The sequence below is a fragment of the Oryzias latipes genome, chromosome 24, assembly GCF_002234675.1.
Source record: "Oryzias latipes chromosome 24, ASM223467v1".
Lineage (NCBI taxonomy): Eukaryota > Metazoa > Chordata > Actinopteri > Beloniformes > Adrianichthyidae > Oryzias > Oryzias latipes.
Window position 1 is genome coordinate 13641638 of NC_019882.2, and position 21251 is coordinate 13662888.

Below are 21251 nucleotides of genomic sequence, written 5' to 3' on the forward strand. Positions count from 1 at the left end.
GCCTAGAAGGAAAATGTTCTAAAGAATACAAACAAGACAGGGAAAGTCATCAGAGCAAGAGGAAAGAAAGATTTCTTATAAACTAAGTGGGTTTTTTCATTTCCTTTTTTTTTTTTAGAAAATTCACTTCAAAAGTTTTTTCCTATGCAAAGTTATTTGTATTTTCTTTCCTCTGAGATGCAAAATGTCACAGTTTGCTTTGATAAAAGAAGAAAAAAAATTATGAATGGTGTTTTAACTGCTGAAAATAAAATAATCATAATTGTTGTTTAGGCACACTGACAAAAAGAGCTGTTAATGCAAATGTCAATAATGACTTATTTGCCTATTTTAAGTTAAAAAGTTATGATTGAATAAATAAGAGAAATCTACACTAAAACAACAACAACAAACATTTTATTGTCATTGTTTGCATGACAATATTTTCTGGAATCAAAGATGCTGATGTGGAAAATCTGGGTGTCAGATGCTTCAGGACTGAGCCAATTGAGGCAGATTGCATTTGATGGATTGTTACAATCTGTAATTCTTTTTCTTTTTTGGGGGGAGGGTGTTAAGGTTAGGGACTAAGAAGAACTTAATCTGATAGCATAAAAGAAGAAATGGTAATCCCATTTGAAATAGGAGCAACATTTTAGAAAATTAGTTTTTCTCAATCATATAAATATTTTTTTGATTCCTCCATATGTCAGGTGGGAAAAACAAAATCTTGCTGAGCACATGAATGCAGTTTTTAAAATCTGCTCCTTTTATTCTCCTGGTGGTGATTTGGCATTAGGATGTACTTTATACTGTAAACTGTGAGGTCTGCTGCACATGTGTGATCTGCACATCGAACTTTTTTAATAGCACCAGTTTCACTGTAACGTTTTGAAATTGCAAACTGAAAATGTTACATATACACACATTTACAGATGTAATCAATAATAGATATGTCAAATGTTGGGAGACACTAACATGTTTTTTGACAATGTAAACTGCTATAGAAGTGATTTAATCAAGTTAAAAATAAATCACAGAGATTATTTCATTTAGAAAAATTTAAAGTTCTTTTTTAAATGTTAATAAAATCTTTTGAAAATAAACAACGAAGACGTTTGAAGAGCCTCTCCAATGGCTAGCATGTCTTTCAAATGTTCTTGTGGCATGGAGTTGCTCCGTGCCAACGGTCCCATCTGCAATTTAGAGGCAAATTTCTAATGAACTACTGCAGCTCTGCAGAAAATCGGCATATTCTTTCTCTTTCGGCTTTTCCCATCAGGGGTCGCCACAGCGAAACAACCTCTCTTTCGAGGATGAGTTGTATGGTTAACTTGGCAATGCTTTATGCCGGATGCCCTTCCTGACTCAACCCTCTCAATTTAGCCAGGCTTGGGACCGGCACAGAAGCAGAGAAGGGAATAGGGAGCAGCCCGGATTTGAACCCTGGTGTCACGGACGGAAGGCGCCGCAAACCAGCACGAGCTAAACTGGCTCCCCTTCTAAAATCGGCATAATGATATAAAAAGACCACTGGTACGTTTTTACAACAGGTGAAAATATGATCGGAGTGGGAATTTAAAAAACGTAAACCGTTAAAAAGGTGCTGAATTTTTCCCCAAGTAGTTTTAAAAATGTATATCAAATAACTACTTTTTAAAGCAAATGACAACTTCCAATATTTTAAACTAACTTTTCAAACTAAAAGCACTCAACAAAAGGTCTATACTTTTAATCCTTGAGGTATCAGACTAGCAGGGAAAAATAACTGCACAGTCCTTTGTTAAAATGTAATTTTTTTTATCAAAAAATGCTTCTCCTATGCGAGGGTCAGTGTGAAGACACTGAAAGAAGAAAATGTGTTATCTGTGATGGCATCACGCAAACTGGAAGTTGATGACATGGAAACGGACTCAGATGCTGCAGACTTTACTGCCGGTAACTTTAGTGCTCTGGTATGTGTCAATATCGAATAAAATATGACCCGTTTGTGTTCTGTCGTAAAGCCAAGCAGCCACTTAAGAAAGATTCAAGATTTAAGTCCAGCTTATACAAATGTATGTGGAGCTTAAGGGATTTTGTTTAAGTTTAATGATTCCAATAAAACACGGTCATCTAATGAAACTGTCAAAGGCAGCTGTGCACAAATATGGGGTTTTATTTTAAACTAACAGTCAAAAATGTCATTTTGTGAAACAGATGAGCCTTCAGTTCAGCTTTAAGCAATGTGTCACACTTGCTAGTTCCTTCATCCAAAGGAATCGGACTTGAGACATGCGACTTATTCAACCGATGTGACACCTGAACATGAGTGAGTGGCGAAATATGAGCCTGAGAGCCCGGTGGGGTCAGAGGTGGCAGAGAGGCCGGGGCTGGGGAAAATAAAATGCAGGGAGGAGAGGAGGAGGAGGAGGAGGAACTCCAGAGCCTGAAGAGTTCAGAATAGCAGAGCGCCCAGATGAAGTCATAAGTCTGGGGTTCACAAAAAGCTGTCAAAAAAACCCTGTAATGACTCAAAAGCACTCAAAGGAAGCAGGAGCATTTGAGGAGAAGAAAACTGAAAGCAGTTCTTGTGTAAAATGAAACGATTTTTCATGATGTTGGCATCCACTGGAATTCAGCCTCAGTTCTGTGTGCACCAATCCACACCATTGACATGGAGGTGATACTTCTGTGCGGACACAAGCTGGGCCTTGTGTCTTTTCTTCAAAATAAAAGCACAAAACTAGAACAGAATGGATTAAACAAGTGATTCAGAAGCAGAGAAAGTGATAGTTGAGCCCAGATACAGTAAACCAAACAGGATCTTAAATACTTTTAACAAAGTGTAGCAAGTAAATGAGGAAATAAAAAGCAGTGTTTTAGCTCTAAAAAACAAAGTTGGACCACTTCCTACCTAATCTTATCTTATCTTTAAAACTAATAAATATGACCAAACTGTTGTTTCTACCAGTTTTTAGGCAAAATTGTGTAGATTTTTAATATTACTTGTAGGAGAGGGAATTACCATGTACCAAGCCCCTAAAAGAAAAGCTATTTATTTTTAATTTACCATGTAAAAAAAACGGGGGTGAAAAAACAGACCAAAATACTCATAAGTGGTTTGAAGTAACACAGGTTATGACGAAGAGCTCCTTTTGCTGTCTTTCAAGTCGGCTTTCTGATTATGGGGTGTGAGAGATGAGGAGAGACCTTTGGGCGACAGCGCAAGGCGAGGCATCTGCACCCCTTTAATCAGAGCTAATAGGCAGCAATTACCAGGAATCTGTCAAGAGACGCTTCATGACAACACTGCCTGGAATAATGAAATCAACAGCAGGGAGTAACCTTACAGATGTGCACATGCTCGGCATGGCTGCAGGACACATGCAGTCCTGGCTGACAAGTTTCTGGTTGTCAGGAGAGATTTTGGACATGTATGAGCACCCCCCCCCTCAAGGGAATTCACTCACTCACAGCTGGGTGGTTAAACATGCCAAGTAAATATGGGTGCTTCAGGCTAGTGCTTACTGACCAGTAAGGGGGGAAAAATTAAGTACTTTTGAGTGTTTTTTTTTTAACTAAAAGTACTACCAAAAATAATCTAGAGAAAGCATGATAGGACGGGTAAAGCTGCTGCTTTGTCTATTTTGGATTATTTTACAGTATATTATCTGTTCAATACACTTTTTTAAGGATAAGTTAAAAAAACTTCTGTAACCAAAACAATAATAATATTTCCAATAAGAAAATAATTCACTCTACCTTCTAAAAATAAAACTCCTGGGAGAATAATGAGTCTTTGCCAAACAAGACGCACGAAGTCAAGATGGATACTTTAAGTTAACTTAAATTTTCCAAACCTTGCTGCTGAAAACCACCAGACTTTCTGCTATAAAACCTGACAAAAGTTTTAAGAAAACGAACAGATAGCAAACAGCAAAGTGAAGGACGTCAATATCAACGTTGTCCAACCGTGTTTGTTGTGTCTCCCGGCACTCTGCGCTCGTTACGCCAGGGGGAATCGGCAGCATGCGACGGGTTGCAACATCAATGAAACAATGTAAAACAAAAATGTTTTTTTTTTTTTTTTGTATCCGAAAGCACCTTTAAAAAAACCTATCAACCCCTCCCAGCAAAGAAAATAAAAGAGGCTGCTACAAGTTTCTCTTGTGCGTCCTGTTCGAATGTCTAACCACCTCACACGCTCTCACTTACAAACATACTGAAGGATCTGCGCGCCGCTCTCTCCAGAGAGACGCTGGTGGGTTGGGACTGCGCCGGGCAGCACTGATAGGACGGTCACACTGCCTGCTTCAACCCCCTCAATGCCGCACGCAAGAATTTTACGCGCAGCCTGCGAATATCCGTGCGCATTGTGTGCGTAATTTCGCCGCCAAGCTTTTAAAGTAATAAAGAAAAAAAAGCAATGAAATTTCCTTAAAGGGAAGCTATATTTTTATTATTATTATTTTGACCCCCCCCCACTTTTCAATATTATTTAAAAAAAGTAAATTCATATATTTGAGTTTTTGCCCCCAACTTTCATCAACTTTTAAGTTCAAAAGCAAAAACTTTGCTCTTTTAAGAAGTAATAATGGGTACTTTGCTTTCTTTTCATTCGACTCTTGGGAAAGAATGTGCTATTTTAAATCTCTACTCTAGAATCTTTTACAATAACTTTGCAAAAAAGCTAAGCTTTAATCAAAGCAAGCTTTGATTAAAGTTTGCTTTAATGTGTAGTGTAGTCATGAGAAGCCTCAGAATTGCATATTTTTTACTTTTATTCCATTAAAAAGCATTAATTTGTTTAATATTTCAAACAATGCATTTTTCTCCTGATGAAGGACATATATGAAAGAATTTAAGATTAAAAATGCATTTCTGAGTATTTCCTTATTCAAATCACGATAGATCAAGAGCAGATAAAAAACCTGCCCTTTAAAAAGGTTGTGACGCAACACCTGAAATTGGCGGGCCACAAGCTCCCAGCACCGCTCGATTCTGATGCATCCACTTAAAACAAATAGACCCATGTACGTCTTCACTTTCCTCGTCTGAGGACTGCATGCCTAGATAGCTAGAGTGGTTGCCAGAGAAACATTGATTCGGACCGACTGGGACCAATTGCTGCTTACTGATGTCGTCCGGCTCCATATATAGCGACATCCGTACCGCAAAAATAAAAAAAAGGCAACTGAATTGACTTCATCTGGTCAGAGCTGGAAGTAAGTCATTTTTCTATGAGCGATGTCACACTCACCTGGTCCATTTTTCTTGTACAGTCAGTGGGGCTGATGGAGCACGGAACTTTGACCAACTCAGTGTTTTTGGAACATTGTTGGGTTGCACAAAGGGGACTCCAGTCAACGGGCCCATCCAACTTCATTCTTCATTTGCACTTCATTTTGACTTTCATTTGTTCCTACAATCACATCTTTTATTCAGTCAAATGAATTTTTTTGTTCACATTTGGGAATGACTTCCTGTCATGGACACACTCAGCTGCAGTCAGAGTCTTAGAGCAGAAAGCACAGCGTCTTAAACACAGGATGATGTTTCTGTTGGAACCATACTGACCAATTTGGCTCCATTATGCGGCCCATAAGTGATCCCATTTACATAGAAATTACATAAAAATAAAATTTTTAGAATCAAAAACTGGCTTTTCTCCATGTTTAGAACAAATGGTCATAATTGTAAATGCTGTATACGTATGTGGTGCTGTTCTAACTTCATTGAGGCCTAAAGTGCTTTACCCTCAAAAGTCCCCATACACACACATTTAAACACTAATGGTGCTAGTGCGAAGTCGGGGTTCAGTGTCTTGCCTTGCTTCGGCACAGGCAAAGTGGAACCATCCTGAAACTTTCTAATCCGTGATCGACTGCTCTAACTCTACAGAACAGCAGCAACTCAGATTAATGCACAATACCACCCTTACTAAAATATTTTTTTTTACAAATGTAGCATGTTTACCTTTTATTAGAGACAATTTCATTTAACTGTTTAAATCAAAAAGCGTCAATTTACAACAAAGGTTGTCTCAACAAACTACACAAAAAGACAGAAACATCACATCAAGTGAACAGTATGATTCCAATTCAAATTGTAATGGAACCTATGAATGTTAATACTATTGAAATATATACTTTAAAACTAAATCACACTTTTACCAATAGCTGCCCACAATTTTTGTTTAATGATGCTTATTTTTAGTTTTACGAATCAAATAGCCAATCTAGACTTTCTGTAATTTCATCGAGAGACAGTAAAGAGCCTTTAATTATCTGACATCCAACCACATAATCCCTTAAAAAGGCTGTGCCTCATCTTGATGCATCACTTTTCTTTAATTATAGATTACTATTTATTTGCTGCTTTTCTCAGTGTAGTTTAACTGCAGCTTTAGACTTTCTGAGTAGAAAGGCATGTGGGTCTTTTTTGGGTAAATATTCAAGGAAATGTATTCATCTTCAGCATCAAAATCTTCTTGTACAGTTCAAATTTACAAAATATCTACACAGTTTTGGACTTTTGTGTTAATTTTTTGTTGTTTGAAAGAAAACAATGATCATTTGTCATTTCAACAAGTCTCTTAAATGCAAACTTGTTTTATGGTTTAGTAGTTGTTACAATGAGCTTTACAAATCAGGAGAGAAAATCTTTACTGAAGCCCCGCTTTATTTCCACTCCAGCGTTTTAGCCATCATTTGTTTATGTTCAGAAGAAGCCTGTGAGGTTTCTGTGTGAACTCTTTGTGAATACTTGTGTAATCCCAGACGGCACCAGAAATACAAACATGGACTAGAAAAGACACAAAAAGACTCTAGGTGAGCTGCAGTCACACCCAATGGTCTGTTAAGGTGTGTATCTGCTTTCAAGAGTGGAGAAACCTCCCTTGTAAGACTCATTTCCAACTTTATTTCTGGCACCTTTAAACCTGCAACTAATTCTGCAGAGGATTTCTATTCCTCCTTGACCTAAAACTGGTTTGTCTTTTAAAAGCGGGCGATGAATTAAAAAAAAAAAAAGTCTTTTGCTCACAAACAACTGATTCTTCACAGCAGGGGAGGAAGCTTATCTCAGGGAATGCTGGGAAGGCAGAGGGCCATACCTGGTTTTAATTTTAGCTGTCCACCAGGATTAGGACACAGTTCATGTAGAAAGGGTAATCATCTGTAGTCGTCGGGTGGTTGTTCAGTCGGCCCCGAGGCCAGTTAAAGCCATAGTAAGCTCTCTGTAGTTGTCTCCAATAATAATAACCTGGCAGTAATAAGTTGTATAGGAGTTCAATGAAATGTGGTTCACTTCTTTTTTGCCTGAAATGAAAGTTTTGGTTCTCATTAAAGATGACATATTCCTTCTTGTGCTAGCTTTTGCTATTGCTTTGCGGTTATGGTAGATTACATTTATTTTATTATAAATCTAGGAGAGTTCGACTGTTATAAAATAAAACAAATGCATAAACCATCAAGTTCGACATTCTACAATTATTCAAAATCAGTCAAAATGAGAAGTTTAAGGTCCCAGTCCAAACATCTTTTGATCTATTGTAAAAGCGTTCCAAGTGGTCTTTTAAGTAACATTATGCTGATTTTAGCCAAAATCTCAAAAGCTGTGTCAACATAGTTTCTCCAGAGCGGCAGTAGTTCATTAGATATCTGCCTCTGAATATTGGGTGGGATCATTGGTGTAAAGAACCCCCTTCCCGTCAGCCATTACTTAGAGCTCTATTTACGCGCTCTCCTGCTAGCGTACAGCCCCTTACATCCCCAGCCTAACATTACTGGTGCAACAAAAACAGCGAGCAATATAGGAGCTATCGGATGCATCCGAATGGAGCACAGCAGGGAGCTTGTGGCTCGCCCAGCGTATATCACAAATACGATGTTTTGTCAAATGGACTTTTTTTGTGTCTTGGTCCTGATTCACAACAATTTTGATAAAGAAAAACTGCAATTTTATGTTTAATTTTCTCTACATCATCAGAAAAACGACAACATGTTAAAAAAACGAAAAACACTGATTTCATTTGAGTTGGTCTTTAAAAAAATCATTTTTGAAAAGGAGAGTTCAGCTTCAGCCAGCGAGACCTAAGGTCAACCTGCATGATAAATATGGGAGAACATCAAAGGCTACCCTGTACTGAGAAGCATGGAGGGAGCTGAGAAGACAGCCTCAACTCACCAAAGTGACATGTTTAGAAAGTGGAAAAAAAACGGAAGGAGGTAGGAAAGCGAAAGAGCACAGTCTTGTATATGAAAACTAATGTGCAGCAAAACTGTTATCTTTATAAACTGTCTACATTTATAAAGATAACATGTTTAGTAGAGCAGTATGGTCCTCAGACTTCATTTTTTAAGATATCAGACCAGAAAAAAACTGAAACCTAAAACATCTGCATAAAAGATTTAAAGGAAATAAAACTCCAAAAAATATTTCTTTAGTTCAAAGTTAATCCAACGTTTGTCATTTCTAACCACAATAATCACATAACAAAAACCCATTACACAACAACATGACAGATTCAATTAAAAAAGCTAGATAAAAAGTAACTGACTGGATGGGAAACTATGAAGAACAATACTCATAAAGGCACTCAGACTTCCCACACAGGCTTCATTGGTTTTTCAGAAACCGAATCCCCATCACCACCTGAGCTGTGAAGATGGACGTATCCCACTTGATTAACCTTCTGTCACACAAGAACTTTAGAGGACTGAGAAATGACAGAGGGAGAATTGTTAAATGAATTATGATATAATAATTTATAACCCTGGTGACATTTTTTGATTTAAGTCCTATTTTTATAACTACATAAATAAATACATGACTTAAATTAATATCAAAACCATAAATTATGTCTTATATATTCTGCACTTTAATTTTCTTCTGAACACAGAGATTCTACTTTCTTGTTTTTGTAGACAATTTCTCGTGTAATGACATTTAGCATGAGGAGACTTTCCAAAGCTGTGGGTGAAAACGTATCTGCAGCTTTTTTTTAAACACCCATTCCAATCATGATTTGATCTATTTTAAAACAGTCCTCAGTAATTTCTTCTTTATGATTATGCAGTTTTTAGACAAAATGTAATTACCTGAGTCGTTTTCTAGGACATAGTTTCTGCAGAGCGGCAGTAGTTCATCAGAAATTTACCACTAAGTTGTGGGCAGGACTGTTGCCCCCACTTCTCGTCAGCCTTCTGTTTACATGCTCTCCCGCTAGCTTACAGCCCATCTCCACCCCCCCTTAACATTACCGCTGCAACAATACTGGTGAGCAACACTGGAGCTATCCGGCAGTACAGATGCTGGCTCGGACGACGAAAACAGAGGCGTACAGCAGCAGGGCAGCATCCCCCAGCACATTTTCCACGTCTTTTTAAAAAGCATATTTCTCCTGCTTCTGATTGTCAACGATTTGAATAATTTTTTTTTTTTAAACTCAGAAATGCAATTTTAAGCTTTATTTTTTATATATACTACCTCTATCATGAGAAAAATGCCACAAGCACATGTTTAAAACACAGTTTTCATTAGAATGGGTCTTTAAGCTGCTAAAACTAATCTTCTGTACCTCTGGAGGAGACAGCAAATCACTCGGGTGTCCAGACTCCCGTCAGTCCAGCACTTGGTTCTTTATTAGCAATGCTCATCTCACAGAGGCTAAAAAAAATGTCAGAATTGCAGATATTTTTAAAACAGTCAACATATACCTAAAAACATCCACTTATGATTCATTTACCTGATATAAATCCAGGTGAGTCCACCGTGAGTCCACCTCCTTAACAGTTTCTGCAACAGACTGGACAAGACAAATAACTGGTGATGTATGGAGTCAAAAGCTTTTTTTCTATTGTATATGTTACTTTCAAAGGTTGGATTAGCAGAGGATTTGTTAGTAACTGATAAAGAGGACTTCTGGTTAGTGAAGGCCTTAATATTTAGCTCATTTGTACATGAAGTTGTTTACAGACGTCACTCTATGATCAAACACATCAGATTTAGAATCATCAGGTTTGGTCGAAGCATACAAATGCCAATACTGGCCAGGTGCACAAATAAGCTAACATGTAGAAATCAGAAACAGATGCCTGCTGTCTCACTCCTGTTGCTTTAGGGTATTAAAATATGCACACTCCCAGCTCAAAGCTCAGCTCAGCCTTCTAATTATGGCTGTTTTTCTTCAGGATTTCACACAGTGTTAGAGGATTTGGAGCAGCTTTTGTCCTGCTTTAATACAAATCACCCCCATCCTTTACTCCACTTGTCTTCACCTCTCCCACTTCCCTTTTTTTCCCCCCAAGTGCCACAGCAACTTCCTTGTCTGGGAGGAGAAACTGTTCAATCAATGCACTCCTTTTTGGAGAAGGAGATGAGTGGGGATGTTAAGGGTGGGACACAAATAAGCGAGAAGAGTAAAAAGAGGTGAGGGGACAGCAGAAGGAGAAAAGGCCGAAAAATTAGGAGTATTTCCAAACAAATTTATCTGTGTATTTGAGAAGCTTGCTGCTGCTGTTTGAGTAACTGTGCATCATTTTAAATAGGAAACAAATCATTTCTAGGTTGTAAAATTGGTTTAATGCAGATCGGAAAAGAGAAAACAATGACATGAAAGGGGGAAAAGGGGAGAAAACAATTTGCACCAAAGTCTGGTGCTCGAGGAATTTGGTAGACACATGGCGGTGAGCGTAAATCAGTGGAAGAGAGTCCCACTTCAGAAGGAGTGGAGTTTGTTCTCCAGGGGTGAAAGTTCCTTTGAGGTTGGAAAACGAGGCATCCCCCTCTGGGGGACAGGGCTGGGTTATGCTCCTACAAAACATTTGTCTGTCTGTCAGTTGAATTATACAAATACAAAGACGGACAAATTTGCAGAAACAGCAAAGCATTGGTTTGTAGGGAGCGTGTAAATGTTTGTGCAGAAGCAGATCTGTTTCTTTTATATTGTTGGATAGACAGTAATTGGAAACTGCACTTTCAAAACCCACAACTACCTGTACCTGTTTACGATTAGTTTTGATGAGATATCTGACATTTAATCCATTACAATTAAGTTTTTTACATGCTCATCTTAAATGCCAAGCTCCCAGTGCATTGTCTGTGACATGCATCTGCCTGCAGCAGAATAATTGTTTTTTTTTTAAATATATTTGGACATAATCCAGCAAGAAGGAAATAAACTCTTCAATTTTATTTTTATTTTATTTAAAAAGATGTTTTTGCAAATGTTCCTTCGAGTTTTTTGCAGCAAAAAACTAAAGACAAGAAAAAACAAGAGTAAACGCACAACTTTAAAAAGGGAAATTCTCTGTAAAACTTTCAAACACTGCTATTTACGGCAGAAATACTCATTTTTTAAAGGGAACTTATGATTTTCCTTTTTATTTCCGCTAAATACAGTGCTCCCTCTATATCACAGTTCACCTTTTGCAGTCTCACTGTTTCATGATTTCTTTAAAATACTTTTGCATACTTTTTTATCTTTTATTTTTAACAGTGCACTGTGTTCTGGGTCTGATTGGCTGTAGAGCCATGTCAATTAATCGCCTCTGTGCCACCTCTGCTGTGCAGAATGCGTTCAGTTTGTTAAATCTACAAAAATCTTTGACCTCGGTCAGCTCTTTGTTTTTCATTAAACAAGACTGGATTTGTTTTTCTACGAAAGGTTGAACTTTGAGAGGTTAAACAAGAGAAAATTGTTAAAGTGTGTAAAAAAAAGGTGTATAAAGTGTGCAGTGAGGGGTTTTACAGTCTTAAAACATCTGTAGTCTTACTTTGCGGATTTAACCTACCATGAGTTATTTTTTTTAAGTAACCCCTGCCATAAAAAAGGTAACAGTGCATTATATATTTACGTTATGACAAAAGAACACAATCTAAATGGCCTTGTTTTCTTTTTAGCACTTTTTCCCCATGAGAACTTGCCAATTCGCAATATTACAAAATTTTAGACTGTGATACATTTAGTAAACCACAGGGGGCGCCACAGCAGCATGCAGCAAAAGTGTTTTTTCTCCGTTCTCACTTTGTGAAATTCTTACAAGCGTCTACTGTGCTGCTTGGAAGCAACAATATAACTTCTTGAATTGATTAGTCAATTTGGTGTGTATTAGGTTGAGAAGGAAGACAAGTTTGTCAATAACGTCTTTACACCAGACAGCAGTGGATGCAGTTTACTCTTCTAGGACCACAACACGATTGTGGAGGTTTTGCTCATTCATTGCTCATTTATTTATCAATTTTTTTTTTATAAAGGACAGTTAAAATGAACAATCTTAGTAGGAACCTGAATTTAGTTTAAATCACAAAGTGCAGAAGAGTACTTCAAAGGGCCACAAATCTGTGTAGGATTATATTGGTTTGGAAATTATAGAGCATACATTTTATATTAAAATATGGCATGTGTGGAGGGGGCTATAAATGTTTTTCATTTTACTACAGTTCCACATGATAGAGTCATATACAAACTGGGAAGCCAGTTGGTCCCACATTTGGACAGGTACCCATATAAAAACAGGACAACCAACAAAATACTGTTGTCGATATCTTGATGACTAAGATTACAAACTGTAAAACGGCTCTTTATGACCTTTTAAAACCTCTTTGTAGTAGTACCTCAGCAAAATACTTTAGTTAAAACACTATTAAATTTTAGATTTAAATCTAAACATTGTGAAAAAATACATTAAATCTAAATGTGTGCCCTTTTAGCAACTTTGAAGGGTTACAATAAAGATACACATATATGCACAAATTATTCATAAATGAAATAGTAATATAAACTCACATGAAGTGACATAATTTAACACTGGTAAAAGCTGCCGCTAAAAACAGAAAAACTACATCCATGTGTCAAATATCTGCGGGAGCCTTTTGAGGGCATGGCCCTGGATGGCCATGTGAACGATAAAGACAAAAATAGGACATTTTCTGTGTGGTTGAGAATCCTGGAGGTGTGAAAAAACACACTTCTGTTGTAAAAACTCCCTGCAAATAGGAGATCGGAGTAATGGATGACATGAGAGGGAGTCAGGGAGCAGAAAGATGGATGGAACATATGATCAAACACAATGAAAAGAAGGAGAAGAACAGGAGTTGTTTCTTTCTGAAAGATTCTTTTGCTAAGTAAAAATAAAGGGACAGCCAATTTTTGAAAATCTATTTTTGGAAGTGCTTGAAAAATGAGATTGCATTTGCCAGATGTTCCAAGACTGTTAGCCTTTCAAACAAGCAATTAAATTAGGTTGTGCAATCCCCGTGAAAAGAATATTAAAAACATTTCCGGGCACCCTCAGACACGGAGCTGCACAGAGGACACTTTTATGGCCTTGTCCTCTCCCAACGATGGGCAGAATGCCCTGCTGTGAGAACACCGGCCTTGGCAAATCACCATGGGACTCGACCCAGCGGCGCTGGTGCCAAGGCAAACACAGTGACGCCATCCTGTGTCGTCCCTCGAAAGGACAAGTGGGCTCTTTGAGGTCTGAAGGGTCTGAGCTGCCTGGCTTCGTACTGAGGTCCACCGTGAACTTAGAAAACGCAAAATCTGAAACTCTATTCTTCTTCACGTTTAGCAAAGCACTGGGTTTAGGACGGAGAACAGAACAGTGACTTTGCAACAGTAAAAACATAAAAGGGGCAAAGTACTAAAAAAGATCATGTAAACGTCTGTTCAAGCAATCTTGTTTATTTGCTTTAAGTATGAATACCTGTATTTCCACAATAAAACATTGTGCCATTTATTTTCCCCATTCCCTATATGCATGCACATTTCAGTGTATGTGCAGGAAAAAGAGACAGGTCATCTCGATTCTGAGGGTGGTGAGCTCAGGCCATCGAGGGCCCCTGGAGAAAAGCGTGTGGCAAAGAGATGGGAGGGGCCTCCACAGATGTTTTTGCTTCACCTCCTCTCACACAAACAGCCGCTCGCGTTTGGCATGTCCTATTCTGCGTGTTGGGCTTCTTAAGCAATAGATAGATAAAACCCAGAAGAACAGCAAAAGTAAAACTAGATAAAGAATCAGTTAATATGACATGAAACCCTTAGATTTTAACCTTCATTGTGTGGGTTCCTGGGCAAGACCCTTTGTACTACTGTCTAACTATGTAGCCACAAGGCAGCCAAAGTCTGGGTCTCCTTGTGCCAGTCCCCAGCACAGATAAAATACAGGGTTGTGTCAGGAAGGGCATCCGGCATAAAAATCTCTGTCAAACCACCTGTGCAAATCGGTGAAAGCTGATTCGTTGTGGGGACCCCTGATGGGATACGCCGAAAGGTTAACAACAAGAAGAATTTGAACCATGTAAATCAAACAAACAACCTGGTCCAACTGGACACAACAATTGCTCTGTACACGTGTGTTAAGTAACAGTGGGAATGCCATTGTTACTAATTTATTTATCGACATATACACAATATAATAGTCTATATATGGAATAGATTGATCTAACAACAACTTTAGAGATAATACTTAGGGGCCACAACTAAAAGTACCAATTGTCAAATGAAAAAAGTTGATTACGGTAGCTTTATTTAGAAAGAAATTTTAAATTGGATTTAGTCTTTTCTTGTTATGTTTCCAAATATCGCCAGTCATATTGGACATGAGAACATGACATGTTTGGAAAAAAAGGACATTTAACTCAAGCCGATGGTGCTCCTCTTCTTCAGGACAACTGAAGGTTGCTGTCCAGGCATAATGGATATGAAATCGGTTAGGGGGAGAAGCAAATGCAAATCTAGTCTTACAGCGAAAGTCTATTGCAAGGATGGAATACAAAACAGTCTTTAAAGCATTAGAGACTCATAAGCAAAGTGCTTTGTTCTAATAAGTGCAAAAAAAAATCTGGATGAAAAACAGGGAGTTCAAATATGACTGAAAGAAAGAAAAACCCAATAACTCCTTGTAATTTTCAAAATAAGATGGTTTTTAATTCATTTTTAGTGTGTGTCTGGATCCCACGAACAGTTGTGTTGAATGATGGGTGCAAACGTGTGTTCTTTGTCTGAGCAAGTGTGTTTGGATCAACTGTAAGTGTCAGCTCAGGTGCTGGGCGTCCATTTGAGGACCAGCAGAGTGTAATAGAGACGCGGTGGGAAAGCAGCAGGTCTGACACCAGCGGGCTCCATGATAAATGCGCGCTTTGACAAATGGACCCTAGAAATAAGCCCATATACGCCCGACTGCCTCCTTCCTGCACAAGCTGTGTTTTATCTAAGGGCAGATGTAAGCAGTCAAAGAGGGTTAGATGGAGGGGAAAAGAAGGTAGAGAGGAGCAATGTACAACAACCTTCTGATGCTAAAAAGATAAACAAACTGAAACAATAGCGGTGATAGTTAACGTCACACATCTGACCCTTCTGCATCCACTGAGCCTCGACAGCCAAAAACAAACCCTACATCAAAAGGAAAGCGATACAGTATCACAAAGAGCCTACAGGTGTCTGTTAATGCGTGGAGACACATTTTCAAGGCTGTGCGGGTATGCACAGGTGTGTGCGTTTATGTGCGTGACATCCCCCAGCCCCATGCTGTCACATGCAGAGCAGACATGAGCCGTGGACGCATGAGGGCATGTTTTTCTCTGCCGGGCATGTAGATGCACACCTATTGAACGCAGACACTGTCTGCCGTTCGGCCCTCCTTCTTTTCCATGCGAGAAAACAAGCTGTTATTGTTATGAGTCAAATGGTTCGTGCAGGTTTTTGGCACCGGAAAGCAGGGAGGCAGAGAGAAACCGTAATGCCTAAAACATGAAAATGAGTGGAAAGTTGTCCCGCTCCTTTAACCTGCATGGAATTTATTAGTTACCTCTATATGTCAATAAATATACATAAACAGTGTAAAAATTGTTGAACAAGCAAACGTTGGGGAAAAAGTACATCTCCCCCTCCCTGTAAATGCCGGGGACTCAGGCTTTGGCTTGGCGTTAATCTCAGCATCATTAAAATGAGGGGGAAATTACCGATGACAGCCTTATGTAATTACATCATGTTTTGGGTCAGTGGGCCCCAAAAGTCATAATGATGGGAATACATGAGGTACCTCACTTCTATTGCGGCCTAGGGAACAACAGTGATCACATCTCTGTGAAGTCTCCCATTGGGTGTAAAGCTGAACTCCAAATGGGGCTTGGGAAAAACAGGTCTGGTGTTGTGGCTGCAATTTTCCACTTCAACCAACAGTGACTGCAGTGGGTTTGTGCTCTACAGGAAATATACAGAAACATTGCCAACATATACTTGTGATCAATAAATTATTTCCACACTGGAAACAGAAAAAAAACATATTACGTTTTCTGGTCAAGACTGCCGCGTCTGCTGTCTGAGTGCCAAACCTCTTCCTATTGATGTCTTTCACATTAGCCCCACTAAAGTTTCTTTTGGGAAGCAGCAGTCATTTTACACAAACGTACACAGTGATAGCAGGTTTCCACTGTTTCTAAAACCTTTAACCTTTTAACTTTATAGCCTTCATATTCATGCATGTCAAACCAATCGATTTTAGATGTTTTGTTTTTTCTGTTTTGGATCGCACATTTGCAAATAAAGTTCTACATTTCAATGAATTAGCAGTTGTTTTATAATCTAGAAACATCCAGAACCAACTGCTGCTGCTGCTACCGTTGAATTGTCCAATAAACTATCGCTACCTGTGTCCTTATCTTATGGTTCTACATATAAGTTCTGTTATTGCTAAGTGAGGAATAAACCCGCAGGGGCCCTTTGACACTTAGGTTCTGGGACCTTTTAGAATATTAACGCACTTTTTTCTTCTTAATTTTCAAAATATATAAACACAAATAAAGAAAACTATGCGAGCAAGAACAAACTGGCTAAATAGTGATATTTGTTTTATTCTACGAATTACAAACTTTTAACTTTTAAGAAACCTCAAATACTTCCTTGAAAAAAATGTTAAGATCAAAGTTTCATCCTGATCCTTTATTTTGATGTTTTGTTGTTTAATTTATGAGGAGCAGTGTCTTTAAGGTGGATGCATATTACATTCATTCTGTTTTGAAGCTACACCAAAAGGTTTTAATACTAAAGCAAACTAATGAAAAAAATTCATTCACATATCATTTTTGTCTTACTTTGAATCTCCAGCATAAGTCTTTACTCTCTAAACTCTCAAATACATGGCTTTCATAAGTTTTTTTTTTAATTAAATGTTAAAAATATGGTTTGATCTCATTAAAAAAGCTCAGAAAAAAGCTTTCAAAAGCTGCAGAGCTCCATTACAAAACCAACGTTTTCCTTTCTAGACATTTCCCACGATTTGGATGATTCTGGATTTATTTTTGATATTTTACTGATGATATTTTGATTTTGGTGAGAGCACTATTTGATACCAAAGTGAGCGGGAAGTTTGCTAGTTCTATTGAAGTTCTCATGCAGCTAAAGTGCAGAGACAACTGCTTCTAAGCGCAGTGGAGCAAACATAGGAGAAACTGTCTGTTGGTCCTGCTGATTAGAGATCTACCTAATGGTCTGATAGAAGAGGGTAAATACATACATACATACTCCACCAAACTTGACAATAAAATAATCTGTAGTCAAGTAAATTGGTGATTATCATGACAAAACAACTTTACAGTGTTAACTAATTTGCTCAGATGAGATTTATTCAAACAAATTAAGTTGGGAGTTTTGAAAATAATAAACATTGCATTGATAAATGATTAAAAACTAATTTCAAAAAGCTTTAAAATACCGTCAACTATACCATGACAATTGTTCTAATTGCTGAGATGAGGTGCCGTATTGCTACTGGATGACACATTGACTTGTTTGGTGGTAGGGCTTTGCATTTTTCCAATTATTTTCCTTTTCTTTCATGCAGATGGAATGATGAAATACGACAAGGCAGCTAAGAAGCATTCATAAGAACTTCAAAGCATGCAGCACAAAGATGTGAAAGATTCAGAGAAAACACTCAGGAGGACTGATCATTTATAGGAAATGTACAAAGCATAGTTTTTTCCCCTTTCAGTGTGGCTAGTTGGAATTTGCTTCAAAAACACTTTTAGTTTAGGATGTCAGATTTTATTGCCTTTTTTGGGAGCCCAGTTTTGGTCCCTCTGAGGTGCAGATTGACGCCAGACAACGTCAGCATGAACAAATGTCTGAAGGGAGTTGGTGTGAAAAAGACATCCACATTTGAGCAACAATCAGCTCTTACACAGAGGTCCCATGAAGGGCAACAATAGACGTTTCAGGTAAATGTCTTGCTTTTGAAAAAGAGTAGGAACGACCACACTCTTTGTGTGCAGTGGAACAGGTAGTTTTTAATTTTTCTTGGCATCCTACAAAGTAGTAGATTCTAGTGTTCTTCAAAGTCAGCCAAACGTTGAGAAAACCCACTCCTGAAGTGCTAAAAACATGTTCAAGAAAAACCCCTTGCCAACAATACCACACCTTACTACAGGAAACTTCAACCACTCTACCACTAAGCTATTACCCAAAGTTCAAGTGAAAATATGGAAACATTTCAATATTCATACAACCAAAGCTCCCAAGGAGTGTTTTAAAGGCAACTAAGTGGAAAAAGTGGTAGGGCAGGGGGCACAGGTTTAGCATAATCAAGGTTTCTACAATCAGTTTTACAACTTTTTAAAGTCCCACTCAGATCATCTTTTGATCTATTGTAAAAGTGTTCTGAGGGCTTTTAATTATGATGATGCTGTTTGTAATCCAAAAACCTGTGTTGTTTTCTAGGACATAGTTTCTGCAGAGCGACAGTAGCTCATCAAAAACTCACATCTGAGTTGTGGGCCGGTACTGTTGCCGCAGAAATAAACCTCTGCTCATATCCCTTTTTTCACAGTTTTAGGCTTGAATTATTTTGTATACGTCCTCCACCATGAGAAAAATGCTACAAGAACATGTTCAAAAATAAAACCCAAACAAATACCATTGGAGTGGGTCATTTAGTAATACATCCTTTGAGTAGTATTTTATGCTGCAATGTTGACTGCTGAGTGAAAATAGCCTTAAAATCCATTCACTAAAACAATACTGCTTATTTCTGAAGCCTGACTAAACATCTAGACTTAAAATAAACTTCAGATAAAATACATTTTCTACATAATGAACAATATTTCCTCAACTCACCTGAACAGTTTATAATGTCGATTCAAGCGTTGCAACAATTTGATGAATGTAATTTCCCCAAGAGGAGGAGGCCCTGCTGGGGCTCCAGTCAGAGCATTTCTCCCCCAAGCTGGGCATTGTTATGGGGGACCAATAAATATTTACTCTTCCCAGCTTGGAAGGGAAATGAGTGGGAGGGCAGAAAGAGCCATTGTGACAGAGAGGTCAGAGACGCTGACAAGACAGCAGGGTCCTTCCTTCCCTACTGATACCCACAGCCCCAATACGCGAAAAAAGTCCAGCCCAAGCTCAGTGTTGGTTTGGGCTGAGGTGATGGCAAGTGTGGATGATCAAGAATGTGGATCACGGCAAAAACACGTGGAAAAAACCCATTATTATCAGAGTCCCCATGAAGGAAGACGCAGCCTTGGAGCAAAAGGAAAGTGGAGAATATCTCTCTTTAGTTGTAGTTTACATGAGAAACCACCAATGGAACTCACAAGACGATCAGCAAAGAGGATCAGACAATGCTGAGTAAGAGAAAGAAGCTCTGGTTTTATGAATACACGTCCCTCCAGGCTTGATCTTCCCCTTTGACCATTGTTTAACCAAAGAAACCTGATAGCCAGCTAACTGAAGCAGAATAAAAAGGCCTTTCATCCTTGTAGTCAAACACAGTGCAGCCAAATACATCAAAATAAGCGACAATTTATTCAAATTCCATACAGAACTGGGGGGAAAAATGGTTATTGCTAAAAGTTTTATTAGAAATCCATAAAGAAAGTTAAAATATTTACCTGGCGTCTGTCTTGCTTTTCATTTAAAATAAATATCCCCAAAACTTAATCAGATTGAACAAATTTAACCAATTTATGGTAATGTTAAAACCTGCAACAAATTATTGGCTTAAATGTCTTACACTTATTTTTTCTGCAAGTATACCAAAGAACTCGCCTTAACTTGTTAAATGACCCACTCTGGTCATCTTCTGGTCTATTTTAAAAGCGTTCCCAGTAGTCTTTCAATTATAAATTTGCTCTGTTTAGTCAAAATGAAATAAAAAACGGTGTTGTTTATTAGGACATGAATATAGTTTCTGCAAAGCAACACATTCACAACAATTTGAAAATAAGAAATACTCAGAAATGCAATTTTAAGATTAATTTTGCTTATATGTGTCTTCCTTTATATGAAAAATGCAACATGAACGTGTTAAAAACATGTAGTCATCAGAATGGGTCTTTAAGGACTAAACTTACCTGTGTCTGTCTTTTAAGTCTTAAACTATTTCTACCATCCAATAACCACCACATGTAGTCATAAAAACAATGGGAAAAAATTATAAATCACATGTTGCTGCTCGTGTGCAAACTGAATTTTAAATCTGGCAAAGAACAGACTACTACATAGATCTTTCTGGATGTAGATTACAGGGCTATTAGATACAGACATCCTCAAAACATTCATTAAGTTAATAAAGCTGGCTGGATCACCCGAGGCTCTGGGTAATAAAGCTACAGTCATTTACAACTCGCCATGATCAAAGTGAAAAAAAAAATCTGGTTTGCGTGCACTAGCTGAAGAAGGGACAATGAACTCTACCAGGATTGGCCCCAATGTACAGTCATCTGAGTAATGAAGAGTTTCCATGCACAAGACGGTCAACACAGCTGCTATTCTATGACAACAAGGAACGGGTTACTCATAGATTTATTTGAACCAGCATTCGTTATGAGAAACCAAGGTAAATGTGTTTTCCCAGTGATGTCTTCAACATTTGAATGTACCATTTAGGCGATCATGTTCTTAGCAGTTGGAACCATCTGCTTGAGAATTTGGGAAAATATTGATTATAAATGGGAACTATCCAAAACAACAGCGCAGCCACTCGTGGGCCCCCCCTTACTACCTCCCTCGTGTACTGTGTGACGTGTGAATATGTGCTACTGTGTTTAAACGGTGTAGTTTTTTCTTGTATCTACACATTGTAACAAACAGTGTTGAGATACGACTTTTTTTGTCACCAATGACCCAGACCCTCCCCATTGGTAACCCATCTACACCCATCCTAGTAAGGCAGCGCAGTTATTGCTGCAGCCTCAGTCAACTCTGAACTGTATATGTGTATCTGTTGTATGTCTGATCTTGTTCAGGTTGTACTGGAAGGTAATTTCGTATGTCGGTGTAAAAG

General features: G+C 38.2%; 1 protein-coding gene across 4 annotated transcripts in view; it reads right to left on the reverse strand.

The window, feature by feature from the left end:
- disp1 (dispatched RND transporter family member 1) overlaps nt 1–21251 on the reverse strand; it is a 63166-nt gene that overhangs the window by 18781 nt on the left and 23134 nt on the right. The window contains exons 2-3 of one of the 4 annotated variants that reach the window (XM_011491773.3): nt 9710–9769; nt 9542–9630 (exon numbers count right to left, since the gene is read on the reverse strand). Coding sequence is in view for 1 of the 4 variants with exons in the window: in XM_020714852.2 (XP_020570511.1) it covers nt 4177–4182 (6 nt within the window). In the remaining 3 variants the exon portion in view is untranslated. The other 3 variants (XM_020714852.2, XM_011491772.3, XM_011491774.3) reach the window with 3 other exon arrangements.